Source organism: Lactuca sativa, chromosome 7 (assembly GCF_002870075.4).
Source record: "Lactuca sativa cultivar Salinas chromosome 7, Lsat_Salinas_v11, whole genome shotgun sequence".
Taxonomy (NCBI): Eukaryota; Viridiplantae; Streptophyta; class Magnoliopsida; order Asterales; family Asteraceae; genus Lactuca; species Lactuca sativa.
In genome coordinates this window covers 205,438,506-205,463,681 of record NC_056629.2, presented here as the reverse complement: position 1 = coordinate 205,463,681, position 25,176 = coordinate 205,438,506, and the positions used below count along the sequence as shown (strand labels likewise).

At 35.5% G+C, this 25,176-nt stretch overlaps 1 protein-coding gene across 1 annotated transcript; it reads right to left on the bottom strand.

Annotated features, from left to right (window-relative positions):
* Positions 1-1,702: 1,702 nt before the first annotated feature.
* LOC128127015 (heavy metal-associated isoprenylated plant protein 41-like) lies at positions 1,703-24,162 on the bottom strand. The gene is made up of 2 exons (XM_052765199.1): positions 23,875-24,162; positions 1,703-1,843 (listed from the first exon to the last, which is right to left on the bottom strand). Exons 1-2 carry the CDS (start codon positions 24,068-24,070, stop codon positions 1,809-1,811), a joined length of 231 nt encoding a protein of 76 aa, XP_052621159.1. The 5' UTR covers positions 24,071-24,162; the 3' UTR covers positions 1,703-1,808.
* Between the last annotated feature and the right edge of the window lie 1,014 nt (positions 24,163-25,176).

The window sequence follows — 25,176 nt, the reverse complement described above, 5'->3', positions numbered from 1 at the left end:
CTATGGATCTATTCTTTGGATTCAACTGGTACAAAGCCTAAATTCGGCTTCTCGACATTACAAAATTTCATGTGGCAGGTTTTGGACCATTATTACTCAATGGGCAATGGAGAAGTTTCACATTCTGATAATGACGGACTCCTCACTGTCCTCAATTGCCATATTTCACACGACGAAAATCATCGTAGCCGACCCAACCAAGTATTCATTTATTAGTTCAATCCCTGAGTCTATGTATCAATGTGTTTCTTGGGAAAGCAAGGTTACCCAAGAATACAAGAAGATCCCTCCTACGGGACCGAGATAGCTAACCCTTGAAATGTAAAGATCGTTGGATGCTGCTGATAAGCCAGCGAAACGAGGGAAGAAGGTTGATCAACGAAAGGGCGAGAAGGAAGGACCATCATCTAAAGTTGCTATACCTAAAAAGAGAAAGTCAGAACAAGAAGCTCCTTCCGCTCCTAAGAAGCGAAAGCTTAAGAAGAAGGCGCACAAGCCAAAGGTTCAGTCTTCAAGTGATTCAGAATATGTTCCCTCTGATCATATACCCGAACAAGAGTCAAGTAATAGTGAAGATTCTCAAGATGAGGGTTCGCTCCGAGGAGCTTCACCTCCACCTTCACCGGCTCATCAGGGTAACCGAACCTCACCTCCTTCCTCTCCTACTCACTCTGTTCCTATCACAATTGCTCCATGCCCTCCTACAATCTCCACTCCAACTCCAACTTCTATACCAATACCAACCCCCTTATTCACCGAAATTACCACCACCACCACAACTCCAACTGAACCTCAAGTTTGTGTCAACGAATCTGATACGGGGGTACCTACTTCAGGAACCGAAACCCCCATTACCTCTAAACTGCTTTCTCCACCTAACTCAAACGAATTTGACACCGTTCTCAGCAGAGCGGATGTTGAGTTTGATTCTTTCTTCTATAGCCCCTATAGAGTTCAGAGCGATGATGATGATGATGCCCCTGTAACGAAATGACATTTAAAGGATCATAAAGAGAAGCTTGAAAAGTTTCTTTCCTCTTCCTCTTCCACTCCAAGCGAGACTTACTCAGAGACTGCTATCAAATCTATGTTGGCAACTTTTGTCAAGGAACATGACTCCTCTATTTCTAAAGCTGCCAAAGTCGTTGAAGATTCCACCTACTCTTGCCATAAAGCAACCATCGTTGTTGAAGAATCAAAAAAATATTGCAAGAAAGAGACCGAAAACATCGAAAAACTAATTTCTGATGCTAATGTCTTTCTAGATTCTCTTCAGGCGGCTGCTCGAAAGAACGTCGAAACTGTTAATGCCTCTGTTGACAATCCCACCAAATCGCTTCAAGCTGAGAAGAAGCACTTTGAAGAAGCACGCCAAAGCATCAAGTCGGACCACACCAAGCTTCAAACATCGATCCATGCCCGTCTTACCAAACTCCAGGCTGATCTTGCCTTGGAAAACAAATTCATGGGTGATCTCGTCTTAAAAACCACAAAGCTTAAGACTTAGGCCTTGAAGCTCAATCAGGCGAACAAGGAAATTGATGACCTCAAGTTTGAGAGATTCGTTATCAAAAGTTGTGTTGGTGATGTGCACTCTCTTCTCTCCAATCTCCTGGAAGCACATGATTTGATTCTTACTCTCACCGTTCGAAGGCACTTGTGTAACACCCAAATTTTCAAATAATTTTTCACAGTTTTAAAACATACTTTCATTCATAAAATAATAATAAACATAGTGTATCCACTGTCATCATAGAAAAACATATGCTATAATCATATAAAACAAAAGCTCCATGAGTGTGTACAGATCATGCCGACACCTTTCCGCGATCATCACTAGTACCTGAAACACATACACAAAACTCTGTAAGCATAATTGCTTAGTGAGTTCCCCAAAATACTACATAAACACATATCAGCCACTCAAGGTTGTAACTCTGATGACCCTCTAGTCGAATATCTCTGTGGGACCCTCTTAGTCCCATAACTTTATGGACCCACTGGTCCTAACTCTGTAACTCTGAATCATGCATATCACATATCACATAGAATCACAACACATAAACAGCATACAAGATACACTGTCACATAGCTCTGATTACCACTCTAGGTAAAGTATAGTGAGAAGACTCACCTCGGGAATCTCAGTAAAATCTCGATATCAGAATACTGCCCTAGCCTCCGCCTAGTCACAATAATAAATTTCACTAAATAAATGTCTCTTCATATTTTGGATATTCTCTCATGCAAATCCCTGGAAGGGTAAAAGACCATTCCACCCCTCTACAGGCCCGAGGCCCATTTATTGACAAACCCTAAAAGTCAACCCAAAATTCAACTGTCCATTTTGACCAGACTCGTCGAGTGCATACGACGACTCGACGAGTCCCATCATCCACACAGACTCTTCCCTTTCTACGCCTCACTCGACTCACTGAGTCACCCCTCAACTCACCGGGTCACCACTGGAGTCAGACCCCAGGGCAACCCGATCCAACTCATCGAGTCTAGATATGGACTCGGCGAGTTTCCTCCAAGTACTTGCTCATACAACCTCCTGAGGTCATATCTGCTTAGCCAAATCATAGATCTAACCCTTAAACACTCAAAAGTCACATAAAGGTGCAACCTTTACGTGCATGCAACCCAAAACAAGCCTCAAATGGAGAAATAACACTAGAAATGGCAACCTAGTCTCCAATTGCTTATTTTCTTGCAAAAAGGTAGAAGGTAATGACTCTAGGGACCTCTCATGGTCCAGATCTGATGTCATAATCCCAAAGAGGACCTCATACTCACTAGATCTTTCATAAAATGAGGGTAAAAACCCTAAAATCAAGAAGTCCAAGAAATATAACACAAAATGGAAAGGATTATACCTCCAAAGATGATATCACGAGATGATTAGCTCAGATCCAGTCCCCTTCACACTCTAGATTTGTGCTCCTATCTTCCTTCAAGCAAAACCACACAAAAGATGAAGAAATAGCCTCCTCTTGCCCTCAAACTCACTATCTCGGCTCTCTAGGGTTTCTCTGGAACAAGGTGGCTGCAAATGAAGGCCATAAAGGTCTTTAAATAGGCTCCCAAACCCGAGGATTAGGGTTTTCCTAATCAGCACCGACTCGGCAAGTCGGGTTCCAACTCGTCGAGTCCGTTCACGAAAATGCGCCAATAGATCATACTCTACTCGACGAGTTGAGGCATCAACTCATCGAGTTCCTCAATAAAACAATAAATAAATAATTAAATTAACATACCCGAATTCAGGATGTTACAACTTGGCTAAGAAGCTGAGACCAGCTCTTGACATGTTGAGCCGTATTGAAGGTGTTCTTGTGACATCCCCATTTTCACGGCCAGAAAAGACCGATTTAATTTATGCTTTTAAAATAAAATCAAAGAAATCCTTTGATTTAAAAGAGTTGCGTAATTTGTTCCCAAAACAAAATGTGATAAGAAGTTATCAAAGCATTTCTTAAAGAAATGTATTTTTCACTATAAAACCTTAGGATGTCATGTTCGATACAGATCAAAAGCATAAATGTAATATTATAAGCCTTACAACATCTATTTACATATACTGGCCTATAATTTAAAATCTCTCGTCATTTCAACCAACTTATGCTCTTGCGCCACTACCTATGATACAAAGAAAACTGAGTGGGTCAGCCTTGGGAGCCTAGTAAGCATATAGGGTTTTCAACCCACAATAAGTAAATTTATAATGTTTAAACATCAAACAACTAACCAAATTTTCCCATCCCATTATCTTCTTTATTTTTAAAGATCTTAATAATCATCTATCCTCCATTCATTCATTCCTAAGGATTCTCCTAAGGTGATTACCCGTTCCCATATTCCTCACTTTACGTCCCTAAAGTATCTATTTATAAGGGACCTAGTCTAAGGATTTTTCAATGGGGGGACAACACTGCTTCGGGTTTCCCTAGCAGTTTATGTCAAATATGGCAACCATCGGAGTGACAACATTGCTTCCCTCTGCAATTTATGTCAAATAGGTACGAAGTACATCGCCACCAGGGTTTAAACAACAGGCACTAGTTCCATAGCTACCAATATTCATCTATACAATACTAAATCCATACTCTCAACATACATCAACAAGGCACTAAATCCATAGCTTCCAACGTACATCTATAAGGCACTAAATCTATAGCTGCCAATATAATCCTTTAGGCGCAGTTGCCAGGATATTTAGATTACAACTATTGAACACTTAAATCAAAATACTTGGTAAACACTCCGTTTGAAAATACTTAATGAACACCTAGCTCAAACAATGTGATAACAATGTATATCTAAATCTTGCAAGACCCCTATTATTATTCACATATATATATATATATATATATATATATATATATATATATATATATATATATATATATATATATATATATATATATATATATATATATATAATATTTCTAAAACAATCTATCCCATCCCATCGATCCCCACATATTGACCCTATACAATGATCTTACGAGATCTAGCCTAAGGAATCGATATGCATAACTAACTGACGAAGCTGCTTCGGAAATTCCCTGACAGCAAACGAGGATCAATAAAGACATCAAATGAGTGGAATGGAATAAGTTTCACCATGAACTTTCATTTGTAAAAGAAAGAACCACAAGACAATTAAGTCAGGGGTAGTTATCTAGATAACAATGCCTAGCCATGGTCCGAATATTGTGAGGTATTTCACCCCCAGACTCACCCTATCCAACATCGAACTTTTCCTAGCAGTGGTCTGAATATCGTGAGGTATTTTACCCCCCGACTCACATATGAGCAATATAACACCAGACATACCTAGTAGTGGTCTATTACCGACACACTTTATTAGGCAGTCTACGAAGTTCCCTCAATTACTTCGTGAAAGAAAACGCTGGCATATGAAGCTCGTCCGATCACTTCATAAAAGAAACGATGACCCTTAAGCTCTTTCAAAATAAAAATTATGGGGAAATACTAATAGAGTACTCCCGTACGCTCCCATAACCGACACACAATAGTGTCAAAAAGACTTGGTACATGATAGTACTTCTGGCACATTATAGTACCCTGGTATGCATAGGACTCGTACCCGAGAACATAATAACACCCCGACACAAGCAACACCTAAGACACAGGGCTTTGAAAAGGACTTCGTACATAAAATGTACTTCTGTACGTAGGAACACCTAAAACACTAAACATCCCTTTTTAAGTCTTAACCCATCACTAGGCAAACCTACAATGCTTATAATCAATTTTCGATATTATCTTTGTTTAGGCAACGCTAACTAGTGTATACTTAACACAGAGTCTTAAGTAATAATATCATATATACACATCTTAACACATATTGAACCATAATTGATTCGCACGTTATATATCATCAAATATATATCTAACACATATTTCGGGCAATAACAAATATTTCACATTCATATATATTTAATACTTTAATCAATATTTGTATTAAAATCTTGTCCATGAAAGGGAGTATGCACATGATACCTTATCAGATGAACACATAGTGTGACAACCTGAAATTTATTTCGTCATTTTAACCCCTCCTTCCGTTAATAAGCATCGTCTTATTAAACTGTCAGTTAACCTTTTGGATTGGTTAATTAATTTGGGACTTTTATAATGACTTATTAAGGGTTGAAACAAATTAGAAACACCCTCAATATTCCCTTGAAAAGTTTTAGTTTCAACCAAGTCAAAATACGACCATTTAATCGAGTGCGACCAAAAGCCCCGTTTAACGTCAGTATTGGGTAGATTTCCACTGAGCCACAAGCTCAACCCCTATATAAAGGGGAGTGGACTCCATAGAAACCTTTCCACCCCCTCTCTACACTCTCTCTCTCTACAACTTGTTTTCGAGCCAAAAACGCCCATTCCGAGCCCCAAACTAGTAAGTAATCTATCCTAACTTGTTGTGTAGCTTAGTTAACATGCAAATTCGTGTTTAAGACATCAAATAGGGGCAAATTCATGTGTTTACAGCCCAAGAACACCCTTGGACCGTGAACACCCATAAGTGGGGTTTTGAAGCCCCAAAACCCCTCTAAACTACCCCTAGGGCTTAGATATGACTTGTGGACTTACACCTTCAAGCTTAGAACACCAAAAACTTGCATTTTGGAGAGTAAACATGAGTTTACATCCCAAGAACACTCTTGGACCGTAAACCCCTCTTCATAGGCCGTGAACACCCATTAAGGTGTTAGAATTGCCCTTAAACACCTCCTATGGCCTGGGAAAATGTCTAGAATCAACCACAATTGAAGTAGGGGCTTTAAACATTAAAGAAACTATGGACATAGGAGTTTACGGCCCTAAACCCCCCAAGAATTGGTCCATGGGCCGTAAACTCCCCTAAATAGGCCAAATGATGCCCTAACTCCCCTATATGGCTTGGAAAAATGCATAGAAATTTATTCTCTACCATTTAAGACCTTAATACACCAAAGGAATGAACATATAAGAGCTTACGGCTGTAAACTCCTTGTTTAGGGCCATAAACTCCTCAAATGGTCCATTTAGAGCCTTAAACCCCTTCATATGCCTTATATTTGGACCTAGCCTAATTCTATGAGAGATATAAGACCTTGAAGCATCCTAGAACACACCACCCATGAGTTTACAGCCGTAAAATCATGGGGATATGGTCTTAGGGCCGTAAACTCTATAAAGAGTTTACTCTTGAAGAGTAAACTCCCTAACTAGGCCATACACTCCCTTAGATGTTACCCGGGACACCCCTAGCACTTAACCAAAGTGTTTTCCGCACTTTAGGATGCGTATACATGTTTAATTAGTATTATATTTATTAATTGTATGTAAACATATGTCATCAAATGTTAATAGGTCACTAAGTGTGTTCAAGTCTTTACTTGACACCGAGCACCCAACTGGCACTTTCGTTCGATCCACTTACAACAGGTGAGTTCATACCCCTGAATTAACCTTTTAAATGTTTTTACATGCTTTTATGGGGGGTACAAGTTAAAACTTGCTAGTTATCATATCAATCATATTTGATTGATAAACCGCATGCACAAGGATTTATTACAATGTTAGCTGCTTTACCAAGTATGATATTATAAATGGTTTTCCAAAACGTTTTTACTTGTTTAAATCTTTTCTCAAATTATCTCTCGTGTTGTATGTTTTATTTCGAAACCAGTTACAGCAATATTTTAAACAAAGGTTTTCTCTACCTATATTGTTTTATCAAAATTACATTCAAAACTTGTTTATGAAAGGTTTTCAAAGGATTTCCAAAGGTCTTCAAGCTTATTTTACAAAAGGGTAACAAGTCACAATTTTCTTAAGTGTAAAGGTTTTCCAAAGTTTTCGTTAAAGTTTTCTTCTATGGTTCTATACTTCTGCTTCGTTAAATACTTATACTTCGTTAAACGCTTCTACTTCGTTAAATGCTTCTACGTTGTTAAATGCATGTCTGTACTTGTATAGTTATATAAATAATGTTTAAAGGACTTAAGAAGGCCAGTTCGCCCTATTTCCTTTTCCTCGTTGGGATGTGGTCTGGTGGGTATCGGATATCCATCCGAAGGTCGTTTAAACATTAATTATATATCATGTATACATGTATAGACATAAAGGTTTACATCGGCCAGTTCATGCTCCCTTGGGTAGCAAGGGCATCCTCCCACTCGTCACTCATAGATCAGAGACACTAGTAACTATTATAGGAATAGTTAGGAAGCTCTATTCACTATTTCTAGTACGAGAATTCCACACGAGTCAGTTCACATGCAAGTCTATACCATTTCTCCAGTGCCTCTAATAGAAATTCAGAATCCGAGATGCATCTTCAAGACACGGATCTCCCCGTTGTCGAGTTGGTAACCAGATTCTCTTGTAGGGAGAGCAGGCATTGTGTGTATAGATCTATACGGGACTGACACTCCTGCACCCTGACTGCTAGCTACAGTCCACGACCTACCAAGCCAAGGGGTGACAAATGTCACATTTATTCCGACGCTTGCAGGGCGTCAAGTACTCTAGTGTCAATTAGTATGGTTACGAGTATCTCCATGTTTACCTTATAATTCATGGCCTTAAGGTAACGAGAATCAACACTGTATTTCTGAAACAACACTCTTAGGATCACTCTTTGATTTAGACCTTGCTAGCTGTTGTTGGATTGGTGTCTAAGTCCATAACTATTTTGGTATGTACTTGACCCGATGGTGCATGGTCCTTTTGGGTTGCCTTCACCAAAGCAACTTGATAGGATGAATTATGGAGAGAATGGATTAATTATGATTTATTAATATATTATGAGAATAATATATTAAAGGAGAAATCATATTGTTTAATTAATATTAGTCAAGAATTAATAAGAATTAAGTTTGTGACTAAAAGACATTAATTAAACTTAAGGGACTAGAACTGTCAATTGTATGATAGTTGAATATTGAGCTAATGGACTCCATATTAAAGGGGTGGACGAATTCTATGGGGAAACCCATTAGAAATCGTCCTAGGTCCTTAAAGGAAGGAGTCCATGTGTTGCTTAGGGCTTAAGCATCCAAATTAGGGTTTCCTTGTTAGATAACCCTAATAACCTCACTATTTAAAGATCCCTAGAGCACCAAAAACGTGGGCAAGTAATTCCTTAGGGTTTCCACACGTTTTTAAGAGCCTCCTTCTCTTCTCTTCTTCATCCTCTTGCTCTTGGTGTTTGTGAACCATTAGAGGAGTGACATTTGTGACTCTAAGCTTTCTAAAGTCATTACAAGGAGGATTTGAGATTGTTATTGCTACATAACAATCAAGGTAATATATTAAACCCACTATTATGTTAATATTGATTATCATATGCTAGATCTAAGGTTTAGAGACTTGGATGAATTGCATGTACAATAGAGAATCCAAGCATTAGGGTTTATATGAGCACATAGGATGTTCTTATGGCTAAAACCCATCAATGGTATCAGAGCCTTGATTGGTTTCTATTGTATTGATGCCTTGTATGTTTGTTCAAGTTTCAAAATCGAAATTTTGGCTTCCTGCCTGATGAACTCAGCGAGTAGGCCTCAACTCGGCGAGTACAGTGTGGTACTCGGCGAGTTCGAGCGTCAGATGGAGCTATTTTCGGGTTTTTCTTGCTATTTTACTCATGGATACTTGACTTATCTGATTTAAGTCATTAAAATCCGATTTTATACATATTTATGAGTATATCCTTGATTAAACAAAAGATAATTACCAATTGATTGGATAATAACTTCCTTATATGATAAAGTTTGATTATTTGTATTAATTGGGTAACTTACTTTGCAAGAAATTGAAATTAGGTCAAATATAGATAATGATAAAATAAATTGTTTAATTTATATTATTTGTTATTTGATCCTTGGGTTATGAAAAGTTTCAATTTTTCCCCTTTAGGTTTTATAGTTTAAATTTGAACTCAAAAGTTTTGTTTTGAAATTTAAATAGTTGAAACCCTAATGTTTTGAAAAAGGTTTCAAAACTTGCCCTCAAGTTTTGGAATTTAAATTTTGATTAAAAGGTTTGATTTTGAAATATTTAAATTCTAAACTCTAATGTTTTGAAATGTTTCAAAACTTGCCCTCAAGTTTTGGAATTTAAAAGTTGATTAAAAGTTTAATTTAGGAATGTTAAATTCTAAAACCCTAGTATTGTTTTGAAAAGTTCAAATCACACCCTTATGGTTTTATTATTTAATTAAAGTGTATAATTAAAACAGATTTAGTAAATCCATAAAGTTTTGGTGTACAATTTAATTAAATTAAAAGTATAATTATTAAGTTAGACCACCTACTATTTTAAAAGTGTAAAATACACCCTATACTATATATAACATTAAAAGTCTAACATTATATATATATATATATATATATATATATATATATATATATATATATATATATATATATATATATATATATATATATATATATATATATATATGTATAAGTAAAAATCAGTCTTACCGTTAGTAGGCCTCATTCACGAAGCTGGTCTATAAGGGGTGTTTAAGGAAATTGCCTATAAAATGGCGATTGAATGGGTATCCACTCTTACCCACCGCACTCTTGACTAGTGGAGGGTCGTTAGCCGAACGGGTAGGATAGGACAGAAACCTTCCATTATAAGTATAATGAAGTATAAAAGTAACTAAATGTTTTCATAAAATTCTCAATCTTAGTTACTTTAGGAAAAAGTGAATTGATGCAATTCCATGAAATTACACTTTGTGCCCTTGCGAAGACGTTAGTGGAGCGTGTGTGGTTAACCGGCACACTAAATGGTTCTAAGCAAAGGTAGCGAAGGGTGATTCAATGTTTGTCATAGTTCGGTGGAGCGTGTGTGGTAAACCCGTGTGTGCCCACGTTCTAGGAATGAAATCACACATCGATAGGTTGATAATGTGGGGTGCGTCATTCCCGGATAAGTTGGCTGTGAACTGGGTTCTGCAGTCACTTCCCGAATCATATAATGAGTTCAAAAGAAAGTATTATATGATTGATCATGACGAAAACCTAATTGACCTAACTTACATGCTCATTGCTGCTGAATCAGAAATGATTTGGCAAAGCAATAGAGCATATTTGTTGGGAAAATCAACCAACCATGCTTCCGAGGACGTTCTAGGAGAACCGACCTGCGTTTGCTGCCAAGAGAAAGGGCGTTGGATACAAGTCTGTCCTAAGAGCCTGAAGAGTCCAGAAGATGGGAAAGTCAAAGAGTATGGTTGTGCTTCAGGTAAAATCCACTATCTAACTCCATTAAGTTCCTATTCGTTGATTCTTAATACATGATGTGATAAGATTGCATTTGAATGTTTTGCAGGATCAGTGAAAAGACAGGAAGCTTGATGGAAAAGCAAGATAAATCTAATCACAAAGAAATGGATCTCGATCGCATGGATTTGAAGATTAGATTTTGAGCTTAGGAAGTTATGATAGAGTTGTTAGGAATTTTTCTTTTTGGCTACATAGTTTTTCAGTTGATTTTGCATTGTAAGGACAAATGTTTTCCGCTGCTTTTATGAATAAAATAAATTTTAGTTTGACTCATTTATTTATTTACTTAATTTCCTTGCAATGAAATCATTATGAAAAATTGATGTTCGTATATTTCTACAATGAGTGGATGTGATTCTTAATTATGATAATTGTGGAAATGTCAAGAATTTACCAAATAGGGAGAGTTTCTCATCGCCCAAGTTTCAATTGGACAGAAACTTGGAATCATGCAACTTGGTTTCACGATGAATGAGAAATTGACTAATTCGTTGACAAAGTGTCAAGTGAAGGACTAGGAGATCGAGTACACAAAGTTGTGTGTTGATCAAGTCCACCACGATAGTAACAAAGATATTCGTCATGATTTACTAAAGGTTTAGTAAATATGATTATACTTATAAGATTAAGTGTAATTCTGAATAGATTGAAAGAGTTTAAATCAATAGCAGAACGAATAAGAAGAATCAAATAGGCAGAAAGATAAAAGTTTCTCTATTCTAAGAAGAAAGGAGAGTACCCTTTATGTTTTATGATAGCTCTTAATGATTAAGAACCATATCTCAATTGATCCTCTAAATGAATCTTTGTGCAATTGTATGTCTAAGAAAGAGGAATCGGGAATTGAAGAAATGGTTAAATCAAGAAGTCAATCATACTTCGTTCCAAAAACAAGTCTTAGAGTTAAGATTATGACATTGAGTGACAAGTCTCAAGAAGGTTTATAACATTCATCAAGTGTAGAATTTGGAAAAAGGATTTTCTTATTTTCGTACATTTGAAATTGGAAACTTGTGATGTCTTGGATAAGAAAAAGACCAACTAGGACCAATTTTATGAAATGTTTTGTCTTGATAAAAACTACACTAACTCTTGAATATTTGTTTGTCAAGAAATGTTCATTGACAAAAGAATCTCATATGTCAAGGAGTCAGTGGGAGTCTTAATGGTCTTGAAAAGTTTCAAGAACTAATGAAGAATAAACCTTATTGATCATCACAAGCACACGAGTTGAGGTTTACAACCTATCGTGTTGACACTATCTTGTTTCTGTGTCGTTCCAATTGAGTTAATTATGCATGTGAGCTCTATGAGTTCTCATTTGAACGCATAAAAGGCAAGCACCTTGATCAATGAAAATTACATTGATAGGAAAGGGTGAACTACTTGACTACTTGGAAGACATGGTGGGCAGCCGTGTTACGATAAGGCAAGAAATCAAGATTGAGAAAGTTCGGTCCATATGAGTTTGAATTTGTCGTAAACTTTGGTTTTGACAAATTCACATGAATAGGAACACATACACCATTAAAATCTAAGTGTCATAAGATTCCTCCTTCATGAAAATGACTGTGAGGAAATACTTTCACTAAAAGAGATTTTAAGAAGATAGTGATTGTGATAATTGGATTCTCGAATTCGATTATGGTTACGATATCCCTTTCCATGATTCGAATTATGAGATTTGGCAATTAGTCTTAATTGTTTAGACACATATATGAGCTATCTTAAGGAAAGGTGTATAAGCTTAGATAAAGGATTATCAAAGCATTAGGTATTAGAAACATGAACTTAATAAATTCAATAAGTATTGTTTTCTGGAAGTTAAGTTGGTTTCTGAATACATGTAAAAGCTAGTGGGAGCATAAGTGTTATGTTTATAATAATCATCATGATAGTGGGAGCATAAATGTTATGATTGTATAATTATTAAGGCAAGTATTGCAAGTTAGCAATATTAATTATAGAAAACAAGAGGCATACTTTGCAAAGTAGTAAGGATGTAAAGTTGTTTTGCTATAATTAAGGGAGAGAATATTATGCTTCATTTCAAAACTAAAGGCTTAGGTTGTGGAATGTTAATATTTTTATTCAAAGATACATAGTGTGTTCTTAAATTTCGATTATGATTACGACATTCCTCTTCATAGTTCGAAATGTTAGAACGTAGCACATAAAATATCATGGCAGAAGATTGATAAAGTATCAAATCTTTATGTAAGACATTATGCATCGTGTCCCATACGCTTCAAGTATAGGATCGATTGTAAATGCTATAATATTTGACCATTCTAAAATTTTCCAAATGTCTAGCGCATTTAGAGGGAAAATGACAAGAATCGGTTTTGACTAAGATAATTAAACAACTATCAAAGGACAATCCAAAGTTCGCCGAGGATTGGTCGCTTGTGAGTAGTTGGAAGTATAGTATTGGATAGACCATATCGACATTATTATGAATAGATAAGATTCTATTAAGAATGAGTTTTCATATGGTAAGTATGGAAAGGTTTCCATATTGGGAGTTAGATATTGAGAATCTATGTCTAGATTAGAAACTTTTATGCAAAAGGATGTTCAAAGGAATGTACCTTGAGTGAGAGACATCACATCTATGGAATTGTCTTGTAACAATCTCCGATAGAGGACTTTGTAATTTCATTGGCAATAGTCCTTGTGACTTTAGTGTAGTGATATTACGAAAGGATCATTGCATAAAATGTTAGAATCTAGCATATTCTATAAGTGGCAAGAATTTGATATTCTTTCACTTGTAGAAAGGATTAGGAGTTGTGAAATGAGTATGATTGGTAATGTGCTCATTTGATCTATTTCACAAAGTAAGAACCATAGGTAAACATTATGTGCATGCTAAGAGCATGGGACAAGTGTGGTAATAATTCAAGTAAGAAGTTGATTACCCGAAACGACAAATAATGAGTAATCAATATGGTGATAAATAAAAGGTGTTTTATTTATACTCAAAGATTTGAGGCCATATGGGATTAGTATTATCCTTGTGTTTCACCTTGCATGTTTTGACTTCCTGAATAATTTAATTGGTTAAGAATAGTCAAATTATTCGAACGGGCCACAGTCGTTCATATGTTGGAAGTAAGTATGAATGAAGACTGTCGTGAATTGGTGTGTGGATTGTCTAAAGAGCATTAGACATAAGCAAATGTTTGCTGCAACGTTCATGAGTGCTTATGAATATGATTTGAGCATTGGATTAAACCCACGCTCACTTGGATCACTTCATGAATTTCATCACGAGTGATTGGTGAGACGATAACATCTTATATTCTTGAAATCGAGATGTGTGAGTTGTATCTTACGAGTCGGTTGCACATTGATAATATGTAAACACACCAGTAACTTGGTGTTATAAAAGATATTGGTGTGTGTGATTTGGCGAGTGAGTGCAAACGAGCATTGAGTCAGAGTTTATCCGTTCCTTTTATCCAAAGTAGGATAAAAGCGATATCTGTGGGCCCCTCGATAATTTAGTGATGGCACCTAAGCGCTTGGCCAAGCCGGGACTAATTTGATGTGTTCAAATTGTAGTCTGTTGTCAGTCGTCATAAATCTGAATTCGGGAAACAGCACATAGACAGAGAGAATGATTTAGATCCATGTCTCAGTCTATACGATATCTAGAATGGAGGAATATATGATCCCTTATCTAAAGGACACGCATATATGATAAGATCAGAGTTGACAGCGGCTTTGGAAAGCTACGATTGCAGATCAGGATCTGAAGTCATACGCAGAATAATTATTGGACTTATCCAAGTGGGAGACTGTTGGATTGGTGTCTAAGTCCATAACTATTTTGGTATGTACTTGACCCGATGGTGCATGGTCCTTTTGGGTTGCCTTCACCAAAGCAACTTGATAGGATGAATTATGGAGAGAAAGGATTAATTATGATTTATTAATATATTATGAGAATAATATATTAAAGGAGAAATCATATTGTTTAATTAATATTAGTCAAGAATTAATAAGAATTAAGTTTGTGACTAAAAGACATTAATTAAACTTAAGGGACTAGAACTGTCAATTGTATGATAGTTGAATATTGAGCTAATGGACTCCATATTAAAGGGGTGGACGAATTCTATGGGGAAACCCATTAGAAATCATCCTAGGTCCTTAAAGGAAGGAGTCCATGTGTTGCTTAGGGCTTAAGCATCCAAATTAAGGTTTCCTTGTTAGATAACCCTAATAGCCTCACTATTTAAAGATCCCAAGAGCACCAAAAACGTGGGCAAGTAATTCCTTAGGGTTTCCACACGTTTTTAAGAGCCTCCTTCTCTTCTCTTCTTCATCCTCTTGCTCTTGGTGTTTGTGAACCATTAGAGGAGTGACATTTGTGACTCTAAGCTTTCTAAAGTCATTATAAGGAGGATTTGAGATTGTTATTGCTACATAACAATCAAGGTAATATCTTAAACCTACTATTATGTCAATATTGATTATCATATGCTAGATCTAGGGTTTAGAGACTTGGATGAATTGCATGTACAATAGAGAAACCTAGATCCAAGCATTAGGGTTTGTATGAGCACATAGGATGTTCTTATGGCTAAAACCCATCAGCTGTATCGTTCATTTGATACTGTCTGGGGTCTGTGTTTCTTTGTTTTAGACCTTGCTAGCCGTATCGTACATTTGATACCGTCTGGGGTCTGTGTTTCCTTTTGTTTGACTGAGCCAGGCGTATCATTCAGTTGATACTCTCCTGGAGTCTATGATTTCTTTGCCTTAGTCAGCAGTATTTTCTGCTGAGGCATATGTTATTTTCCCTTAGTACTTTTACTAGTGATATTCTCCTACTTTCTTTAAAATCAAATACTGTATTTTGGTAATGATAGTATTTCATGGAAAATTACCCTTTAAAACATAACTATGTCGAGTCTTGGTAGAAGACTTCTTTTATTTAGAAAATATAGGATTTTCTGGAAATGACTCTAATACACCGTTGATTCTAAACTACTACTTTCATAAAGTTATTTTGAATAAAAGGCTTACTTACATAAATGACACTAAATACTTATGAACTCACCAGCATTTATAAAAATGCTGATACTCGCTTTCAAAATAACTTGTATTCTCAGGTCAGCAATAGACAGGTACATCCCAGGAGCTTTTGTGGAGACAGCCTAGTACCAAGTTGCACCTATATTATTACTTGTATTACTTTGATGTCTCTCTATGAAATGTAACTTATGTAAAACTATTACTATTAATGCAATGGTTGTTGTACTTTGATTACTATACTGCATATGTTGTGATACTTGACATGACGTCATCCACCCCAAAACGTTTCCGCCGTTCCGGTTTTGGGGTGTGACACATAGTTCAAAAATACATAATCCGTACTCCCGGATCTAAAATTTACCTCCTTACCTAATCCATATTTCCGGATCGGGTATGACTGATCTATCTTAATAAACAAACAAACAATATATATATATATATATATATATATATATATATATATATATATATATATATATATACACACACACACAACACATATTTTATAAAATACTTCATATCTATGTGTAAGATGAAAGGGACTATACACTCACATGATAAGACGATGATCAGACAACACTACGGCTCTTAAAGTAATATCCTTCGATGAAACCAGGATGTTTTCTCAGAAAACCGAACTTCTCGTGGGGCAGAGCTTCGGCTTGAAAACTCTTTTTCTCGGGATCTTTGGGGATTCGGGACTTGCTTCGGGTTTCGGGATGATACCGGGGCTTCGGGCGTACTTTAAGACGGCTAGAGAGGGTATAAGGAGTGAGAGAGTGAAGGAATTAGCAACCTAAATCGGTTGCCCTTCGATTTCTATTTATAGGGCTGAAATCCTGAATTCACATCGTGAACTCGGTCTTGCATAGGTCATGGCGTTCGTCATCAGTCCACTTGCTATGGAATGTGTTCATCACCTGTTCACGTCATGAACACCGTGTTCACGTCGTGAACTCTGACAGTGGTGGTAGTTTGTGCCCTAAACTTCAGAAATTCATATCTCTCGCATACGAGCTCCGTTTTCAACGTTCTTTATATCCACACTTAGGTGATATTATGCTCTACAACTTTCATTTTGACTCCATTGGCTAATTTTGACTTTAATTTTATTAGATTATTTTTAGTAGGCCGGGACAGGAAAACTCCGTTATTAATTCATAACTCCTTTATCTTACCTCCGTTTTTGTCTGTCTTTTTACCATTGCACTACTATCGATGAGATCTTCGATTCTCATTTAGATTGTCTCGGCTAGAAATCTCTCGATCTTATATTCGAACTTTGGGTTGCATATTGCTAAGCTGAAACTTAGAAAAATCATAACTTCCTCATACGAAGTCAGATTTAGACGTTCTTTTTATGCACACTCTCGGTTTAACGTATTTTACGACTTTTGTTTAGATCGCTAAGGCTAAAAATTGATCTATCGTAAATTCACTATCTACGTCATGCAGTGTCGTACCGGATCTGTCGCGAAACTTCGACAGATCATAACTTCTTCGTTATAACTCGGATTTCGGCATTCTTTATATATGTGGAATCCTTGTCACGACCACTACAACTTGGTTAAGATTATTTATTCTAAATAATCTTCTATCAAAAATTCTTTTTTGATGCTTATCGTCTCTAAATTGACTAGCTCTGATCTACGGGCGTTACAGTTCCAGAGATTGTTGTCCCTCCAAAACAAGGGGGAGAAGCAGGTCAGGGTCAACCACAACAACCTCCAAAACAAATTTTTTCACAACCGAAAGTCACCACTGAACCGAAGGTTAATGAAGCTTCGGGTTCTAGTGTGAAGGACAAAGGCAAAAAGATAATTGGTGATAGTGATGAAGAAGAAACCAAAGAAGATGCTCTCAAAAGAAAGCAAAATGACCGAGAGCGTGATGTAAAGCTTCGCATCGCAAGAGAAGAAGAAGAGAGGCAAAGAAAATGAAAAAAAGCTCGTGACACATTGGAACGTAGAAAAACTCTATTTCATTTGTGGTCGTTGGAGAAACTCTTAAAAGAAGCAATCGAGTCTCCTAGCACTCATTGGCTCGAACCGGTCATCTCGTTTGATCGTGAAAATTCGAAAGACTCTCAGTTCGACATGCCTATCACCTGAAAGGCGTTCATATTTCATTGCTTTGAGCCAATCGTTGCTATCCCCTCTCCTGACCCGAAGGTTGACCGAGAATTAATTGGATACTATCTCGCATTCTCTCAACCACAATACTTGACCTGGAGCGCACAAAAGATCACATCGGTCAAGGTATTGAAACTAACTTCAGTATGGAGTTTTATAAATGTGAAGTTCAAGGTGACCCGAGGCTTTGACAGCTCGGTTCAGATGATCTCTCTTGCTGATCTGCCGAACTTAAACCCACATGACTGGATCCTCCTGAACAACATTTTGTTGACTGATCAAGAGCAGTATGAACCTATCATCAATCACATCAAATGAATGTTGGTGTGTTATATTCTTGAAGTTTCCAAGATGGATCAAGAGATCGCTTCTACCTTAAGGAAGAAGCCTACAATCAAACCAATTGAGAAGGCAAGCGACGTCAACAAGATGCGAATGGGTAAGATCGACGCAAAGTATCACACAATCATGTTCACCAGAGCCGAAGGCCAAAAGTGCTTATTCGCTCTTGATGATAAACACCTGTTCTCCATTACTTGTATGGAGCACATTCTTGACATCATTCACATGTGTAGTCAAAAAGTGAAGCTAATAAGAAGATTTTTTCGGATATGCTTCGGTGGTATATTGACTTCCGTCAAACTCTTCTCACCATCATACCGAAGATATTCAAGACTGTGAAGAAATCCACTCTCACTCAACCGAAATGATCTCGCACCTCAATTGACGCAAAGGAGGAGATTGTATTCGATCCCCTATATAGATCCAGACGAGAAGACGCAAAGATGCTCTTATCATCTGTACTGCCTTTTGCATCTTCCTTGAAGGTTCTAGCAGACGAAGACGGAAGACATTGATCTAGTTATCTTTGTCTCTATCCTCTTTCTAAAGATAGATAAGCAAGGTTTTTCTCACTACTGGCTAGCAACTATCTCGAAATGGATAAGTAAGCTCCCCCATTTTTGAAAGAGTATGGGTGAAAGGCCCGCTTTCACCTACGACTTTGTCATCAGAGGTTTAAAGAGGTAGTGATTCTAGGACTAGAGGGAAGTTCAAGTCGACCAATGTGATAGGAGAAAAACTAACTTCTCTGGTGTCCGTCAAAGGATTCGGTGGTAAGGGATGACCTGTAATTAATCTAGTTGTTCGGGTTAAAGGGAAGGGACATTGATGCTTTTATGGCTTTCAGCACTAATAAACGGTTTTATTGCATAAAATAGAAACGATATTTTGTTTGTTTTTACTTGATATATTAGGTTATAGCACATGTCATTTTACAATTTTATATTTTTGGTTCAAGCTTTAAATTATATTACTTGTTCAAACATTTCTTTTACAAATTCGCCCAAAAGTAATTTTTTTTTACTAAATAACATTTTTGTTATTTAAGACTTGTTTAAATATTTTTGAACATTTTATAAAAAAAAATTACAACATTTTCAAACTTTTCGTACATTTGTTTTTACACTTTCTACAGTCTGTTTATGCAACATTTTTACTTTCTTTTTATAATGTTTTTAGTAATATTTTAAATTTTTTTCAACATTTTTAAAACGTGTTACAATAAACACTAAAAATATATCGAAAATAATAAAACCAACAACATAAAATAGATTGAAACACATAAAACCAACTTTGTTATTCGATCTATTTTCAGATCGATTAAGGAAAGAAAATTACATAGATTGAATAACGAAGTGTTGGGGTGCAAACCCAATCCCACGTAGGTAAAAAATTTGGTTGCTAACTTAATTACAAGGATGGAATAACTTTTAGACCTTGTGGGATACATACCACGAAGCAAATCGTGGTCTAGCTGGCCACGAGAAAGTCTCGTGCACACCACCCCGACGTTTCGTGGTCGGGCGTGGTCGTGCTCATCCATGCTCCCGACGACGAAATCAAATGAAGAAGGTGATTGGTTGTTGGTTTTTTTGGCAGCTTTCGACGCTACAGGTATCTTGAGAGCAAGATTGTCTACTGTAAGACGCACAAAAGGGCAAGGATCCATACTGTATTGTGAAAATTATTTTTGCCTTTCTCCGGCGATTCAACAGAAGTCGACGAAGAGGGTTTAAGAAGCGGATGAAGAGAAGATTAAATCAACAACTGCAAGTTTGATCCTTGTATTATGTGTTAGTTGTCTACTTTTGTACTTAATTTTCATTTCAACTTTATTCTTAGCCCCTTACCTTTTTATGTTTTTTATTGTTGGACTTCATACTAGTACACTTTTTTGTTTGTTACTTAATCTTTTCGTTTTATGTTGTTTTTAAAAGTTCAATGAATCCTATTTACGAAATAATAATTAAATTATGTATTGTTTATGTTTAATCATTGTAATTTATTAATAATATTTGTAGTTATATTATGTAGTTTAGTTTTTTTTGTTGTTGGTTACACATGTTTTTATTGAATTGTATGTTAAAAAATGTAATTTTATTGTATTTTTGAATTAAAAAATATAATTTTATTGTATTTTTGAATTAAAATAAAAATAAAAATAATGATATGGAGTGGTGTATTAGTGGTAGGTATCTCATGTTAGTGGTAGTGGAACGTGGTGCCGATGTGGCACCCACCACATACCATATATGTGGTGGGTATAACGGATGGTCTTATAATAAACTATAAATTTTTTCGTTATCGTATAATAAAAATTATGGTTCCTGCAGGCTGCATTGATGACCCTTACGTCATATAAATTATGGATCAAAACAAAACATTATTACTAATAACATTAAAACTACTAATATGTAAGCATTTAGTAAGGTACTATTACTTGTATTGCTTTACTAAATGCACCCTATAATCGGGTGTGTATGACTGTAATGTAATATTTTTATGAATTTAATGAGGTAAACTCATTTTATCCAATTTACTATTTTAATCAATTTTTAATAAATTCAAAGTTATAAATTACTAAATAGTTTAAAGCCATTTTATGCCACAAATTGTTCAAATAAACAATTCCTATTTTGTGCGTTCATAAGGCTTGAGGGAGTGGTGTGGTATTTAACCGTGGTTTCGCCACCGTGGCAGGGGAACACCGCTCCTTGGGTGCGGTTTGAGTGCGGTCTTGGCCGCAGTGTGGCTAATTATGACCATCTTTTTTTATTGGTTGTGGAGGTTTTGACCGTTTGAACGGTCATTTTTTCAAAATTAAATTTTTTTTATTAAACCTCATTTACATTTCCTTATATTTTATTATCTTTTTTCTCAGAACCTCTCTATGTCTTCTTCCAAAAAGTCTATCAACGAAAAAATATCCACTAGAAACACCATAACCCCAAGACCTTTGTATGATCAACTGATTTATTAGTCTCCGTATTATCACTATCGTGGTATGTTTCCGTATTATTCACAACAAATCTCACAACCACAATGACCAACACAACCATTTTCACAAACACAACCACAACTCGACCCATATTTTGATCTGTTTGATTTTTGTCTCAATCTGAGTTTGTTCAACAAACACAATCACAACCAGAACACCCATTTCTGATTCCGAACATAGATTCGTTCAAGAAACTCAACCAACTCGAACACCAAGTAAAAGAAAAGAGAAGACAACGACTAAAGGATGGGAACCCCTAGAAGTGTTAGTATTGGCACAATCATGGATCAATATTTTAGAAGATGCGACAATTGGAACAGATCAAAAACTTGACCGTGCGGAGGCAAAATATCTTGGTGTAGCTAACGTCATGGCAGAAACATCATGGCTACATAATCTTCTTCTAGAGCTCAGATGTCCCACTAATAGAGCAACTTTAGTTTATTGTGACAATTTTAGTGCAGTTTACATGTCTTCCAACCCGGTTCAACATCAACGGACCAAACACATAGAGATCGACATACATTTTGTTCGTGAAAAAGGTTGCTCTTGGCCACATACGAGTTCGTTATGTCCCATCCTCAACTCACTGCAGATATTTTCACCAAGGGGCTCCCATGAACTCTTTTTCTTGACTTTTGTTCCAGTTTAAAGGTTCGTTCTACACCTCCCGAAAAAACTGTGGGAGGATGTTAGTATATATTTATATTCTGAGCCCACTATCAAGGCCGGTCCTAAGAAATTAAATATACTCAAAGGTCCAGGACGAACAAAAAAAATGTCCCTTATCATTATTATATGTTGTTATTTTTAAATAAAAATATATAATAAAAAAACTGAGTCATGTGTAGTTGTCCACTTTGCGCCCTCATACCCACTATGTATGTATGTAGCCCGTGTATATGTTGGTATAGGCCTATTTTATTGGTATATATATATATATATATATATATATATATATATATATATATATATATATATATATATATATATATATATATATATATATATATGCTTGTATTCTTCCGATTTGATCAATGAGAATATTACCTATTATTCTATTCATTATTACATTTTTTTGTGTGTGGTAAGGAACCACAATTTGGTGATGTGGCAACTATATAACAATGTGGCAAAATAATAAAATATGACATCACTCCTTTCAACCTAATAAAACTAATTATCTCGAAAGACTATATGTGGATAATGATATTACATCTATAACTCTAAATAGAGTGAAGTTTATAGTACGTCATGAATATAAATACAAAACTATGAAATTTGAATACATTCACTCTAAACTATTGATGATTAGTCGACAGAAATCATTCTCATAAGGGATTTCTTCCCGATTTCAATTAGCACAATTGTATATCTTTCTGATTTCAATTAATACTATTGGGTTCTATCTTGACAATTGTATTAGTTGATTGTGCAAATATACATAAACTTGAAGGTGGTATGAGGCTTGCAAATATACATAACATAACACTATTAGGATATGACGCTTGGCTTCATATGCCAGTATGCCACTTTGATTACACCACAAACCAAGGCAAATAAACGTCCTCGGATATTATTATTGTCTTGCAACTTATGAGGAAAAAAAATCAATAAGTACAATAATACTGTCAACTCGTGGCATCGAGAATCAAGACCATAATTTGAACAAAAAGTGTGTTTGATCAATATAAATTAATTATTTAATTATTTATAGTTTTTGATTTATTAAAATTAGTTGATATATTAATTTATTTACATATGATATTTTGAAAGTTTATAAATGATAAAGATAATACTACATTAAACATAGATTTATAAAAAGAATATGATAGTCAACTGATATTAAAAAAAAATGATTTGGGCAAAATATGATATTTTCAACTTTATAAAGGATAATATGATATTTAGAAATTAAGTTGGGTAAATATGATATTTTAATGTTTAATAAGATAATATACAAAATTAATATATACCGAGCTGAGCTATATAGGAAGTAACCGAAACATGCTTATTTTCAAGTAACCGAAACATGCTTCATTTAACAATGAAAATTTAAGTCTCATATATGTTTTTGTATAATACATAAAGAGTTAATAAAAGTTAACATCAGCAAATAAATTATGATAGACAATTATATTATGAAAATTGTTTGATGGGGTTTTAGAAGAAAGACAAAAATAAATAATTTATCGTAATTAGTTTTTATATATAAAACAGGGGGATTTTGTGAATATAAGGTATACAAAGGGGGTTCAAAATCTGATTTCAGAAAGCAAAACAATGCATCATTTGTTTTTATAAACTGATCTGAACCAACAGAAATGATGCATATTTTTTCTTAAATGGTTGTATTTTTCTATATAAACTTAGAAAGAGAAAATATAAATTTATCAAGCCTTCATCACCCAAGACTACATGAAAAAAGCAGCAGCTTATCTACTAAATAAAAACATCAAGCTGATTCAGGAAACCCTAGAGACTAATTACGATCTAACAGATGATAAAAGCAGCAAGAATACATTACCATAAGAATCGAGAGAAGTGGCGACAATGTTGGAAGCAGAGCCAAAAGACATAGCCAAACTCAGAGCAAAAGAGAAATCTCCTTCTCCAACCAACAGTATCTGGTGATTCGAAGAATAATGCTTCACCCATTTCTCTTCCTCGATTTCTCCCTTCATCGACAGTTGACGTACATTTCTTGCTGCATCTTCCGCCATTGTTAAAGATGTTTCACAGGAAAAGTAGAGAGAGAAACGCGTACTTAGATTGTAATTGTAGTGTATGAACTCATGTTATATAATGAAAAGAGGACAAATTGTCGCAGAAGTATTTCCATATTCATCCTTAAATTCTGAAAAGCCTGTGGACGGCGAATTTTTTACTTAGAAGGGTAAATATAGGGAAACGATTATTTATCATGATTAATGTTTCGCCATACCTCTTTAGGCTTAGTTCCACTTAGAACCCTTCAAGTTTGGGAAATTATCAACTTGTTATTTGAATTCATATATATTTAAACATTTCATATATTTCAAAGTTCAAATTAAATTGAATTAATATGTGTTAAGGTATCTGCTTAAGAGTTATTCAACAAATTATCGTAAATTGATGTAGTCTATCGTTATAAAATCATCTATTTTGGATTTTTTTTTAAAATGACACAAACGTTGCAAAATTTCATTTGTAGATTTGTTTTTTTCAAACAAAAGCATTGATAACTCTTTGTGAGGTATTAATATCACCATCTTCCATATAACCATCAATAATTCCATCGTAAAGAAACCACTCATTTGATCTTGTGGATTGTGTTTGCTATTTGTGATGACTAATATTATCATCTCGATCCCTCATGCAATCGTGACAAATTTCATATTAAAGGATCTCGTTAAGATCAAATGACTGCACTTGCTAATCGCAAAGATAAACTAACATATATTTAAGAGAATTCAGATGATAATTAAGGGTTTATAATTAACTAAATTGGCTGGCAATTTTCTAGCAACTAAAAACTACTTGTAACATCCTATTGTGGATAGTTTTGTGATTTAAGGCCCGTGGGCCTTAATCCGAATATGAGAAGGTTTTGAGGCTTTGAAAGAGAAAGGCTTAGGCCCTTTTGGGATGTGGGTAAGGTACATTGTGTGATAAAAAAGGTCGGTTTGTGCTTTAGAGCCCAAATGTATTGTTAAAGGCGCTGGTTCGGGCTTTTCATGAATTTTGGATCTGAGTTCAAGTGGGCTTCAGGAGGGATAAAGTTGATAGAAGTGTAGGGCTTCTCGTTATTTTTTCGTGGATATAAGGATCGTCGGAAACAGATTTATAA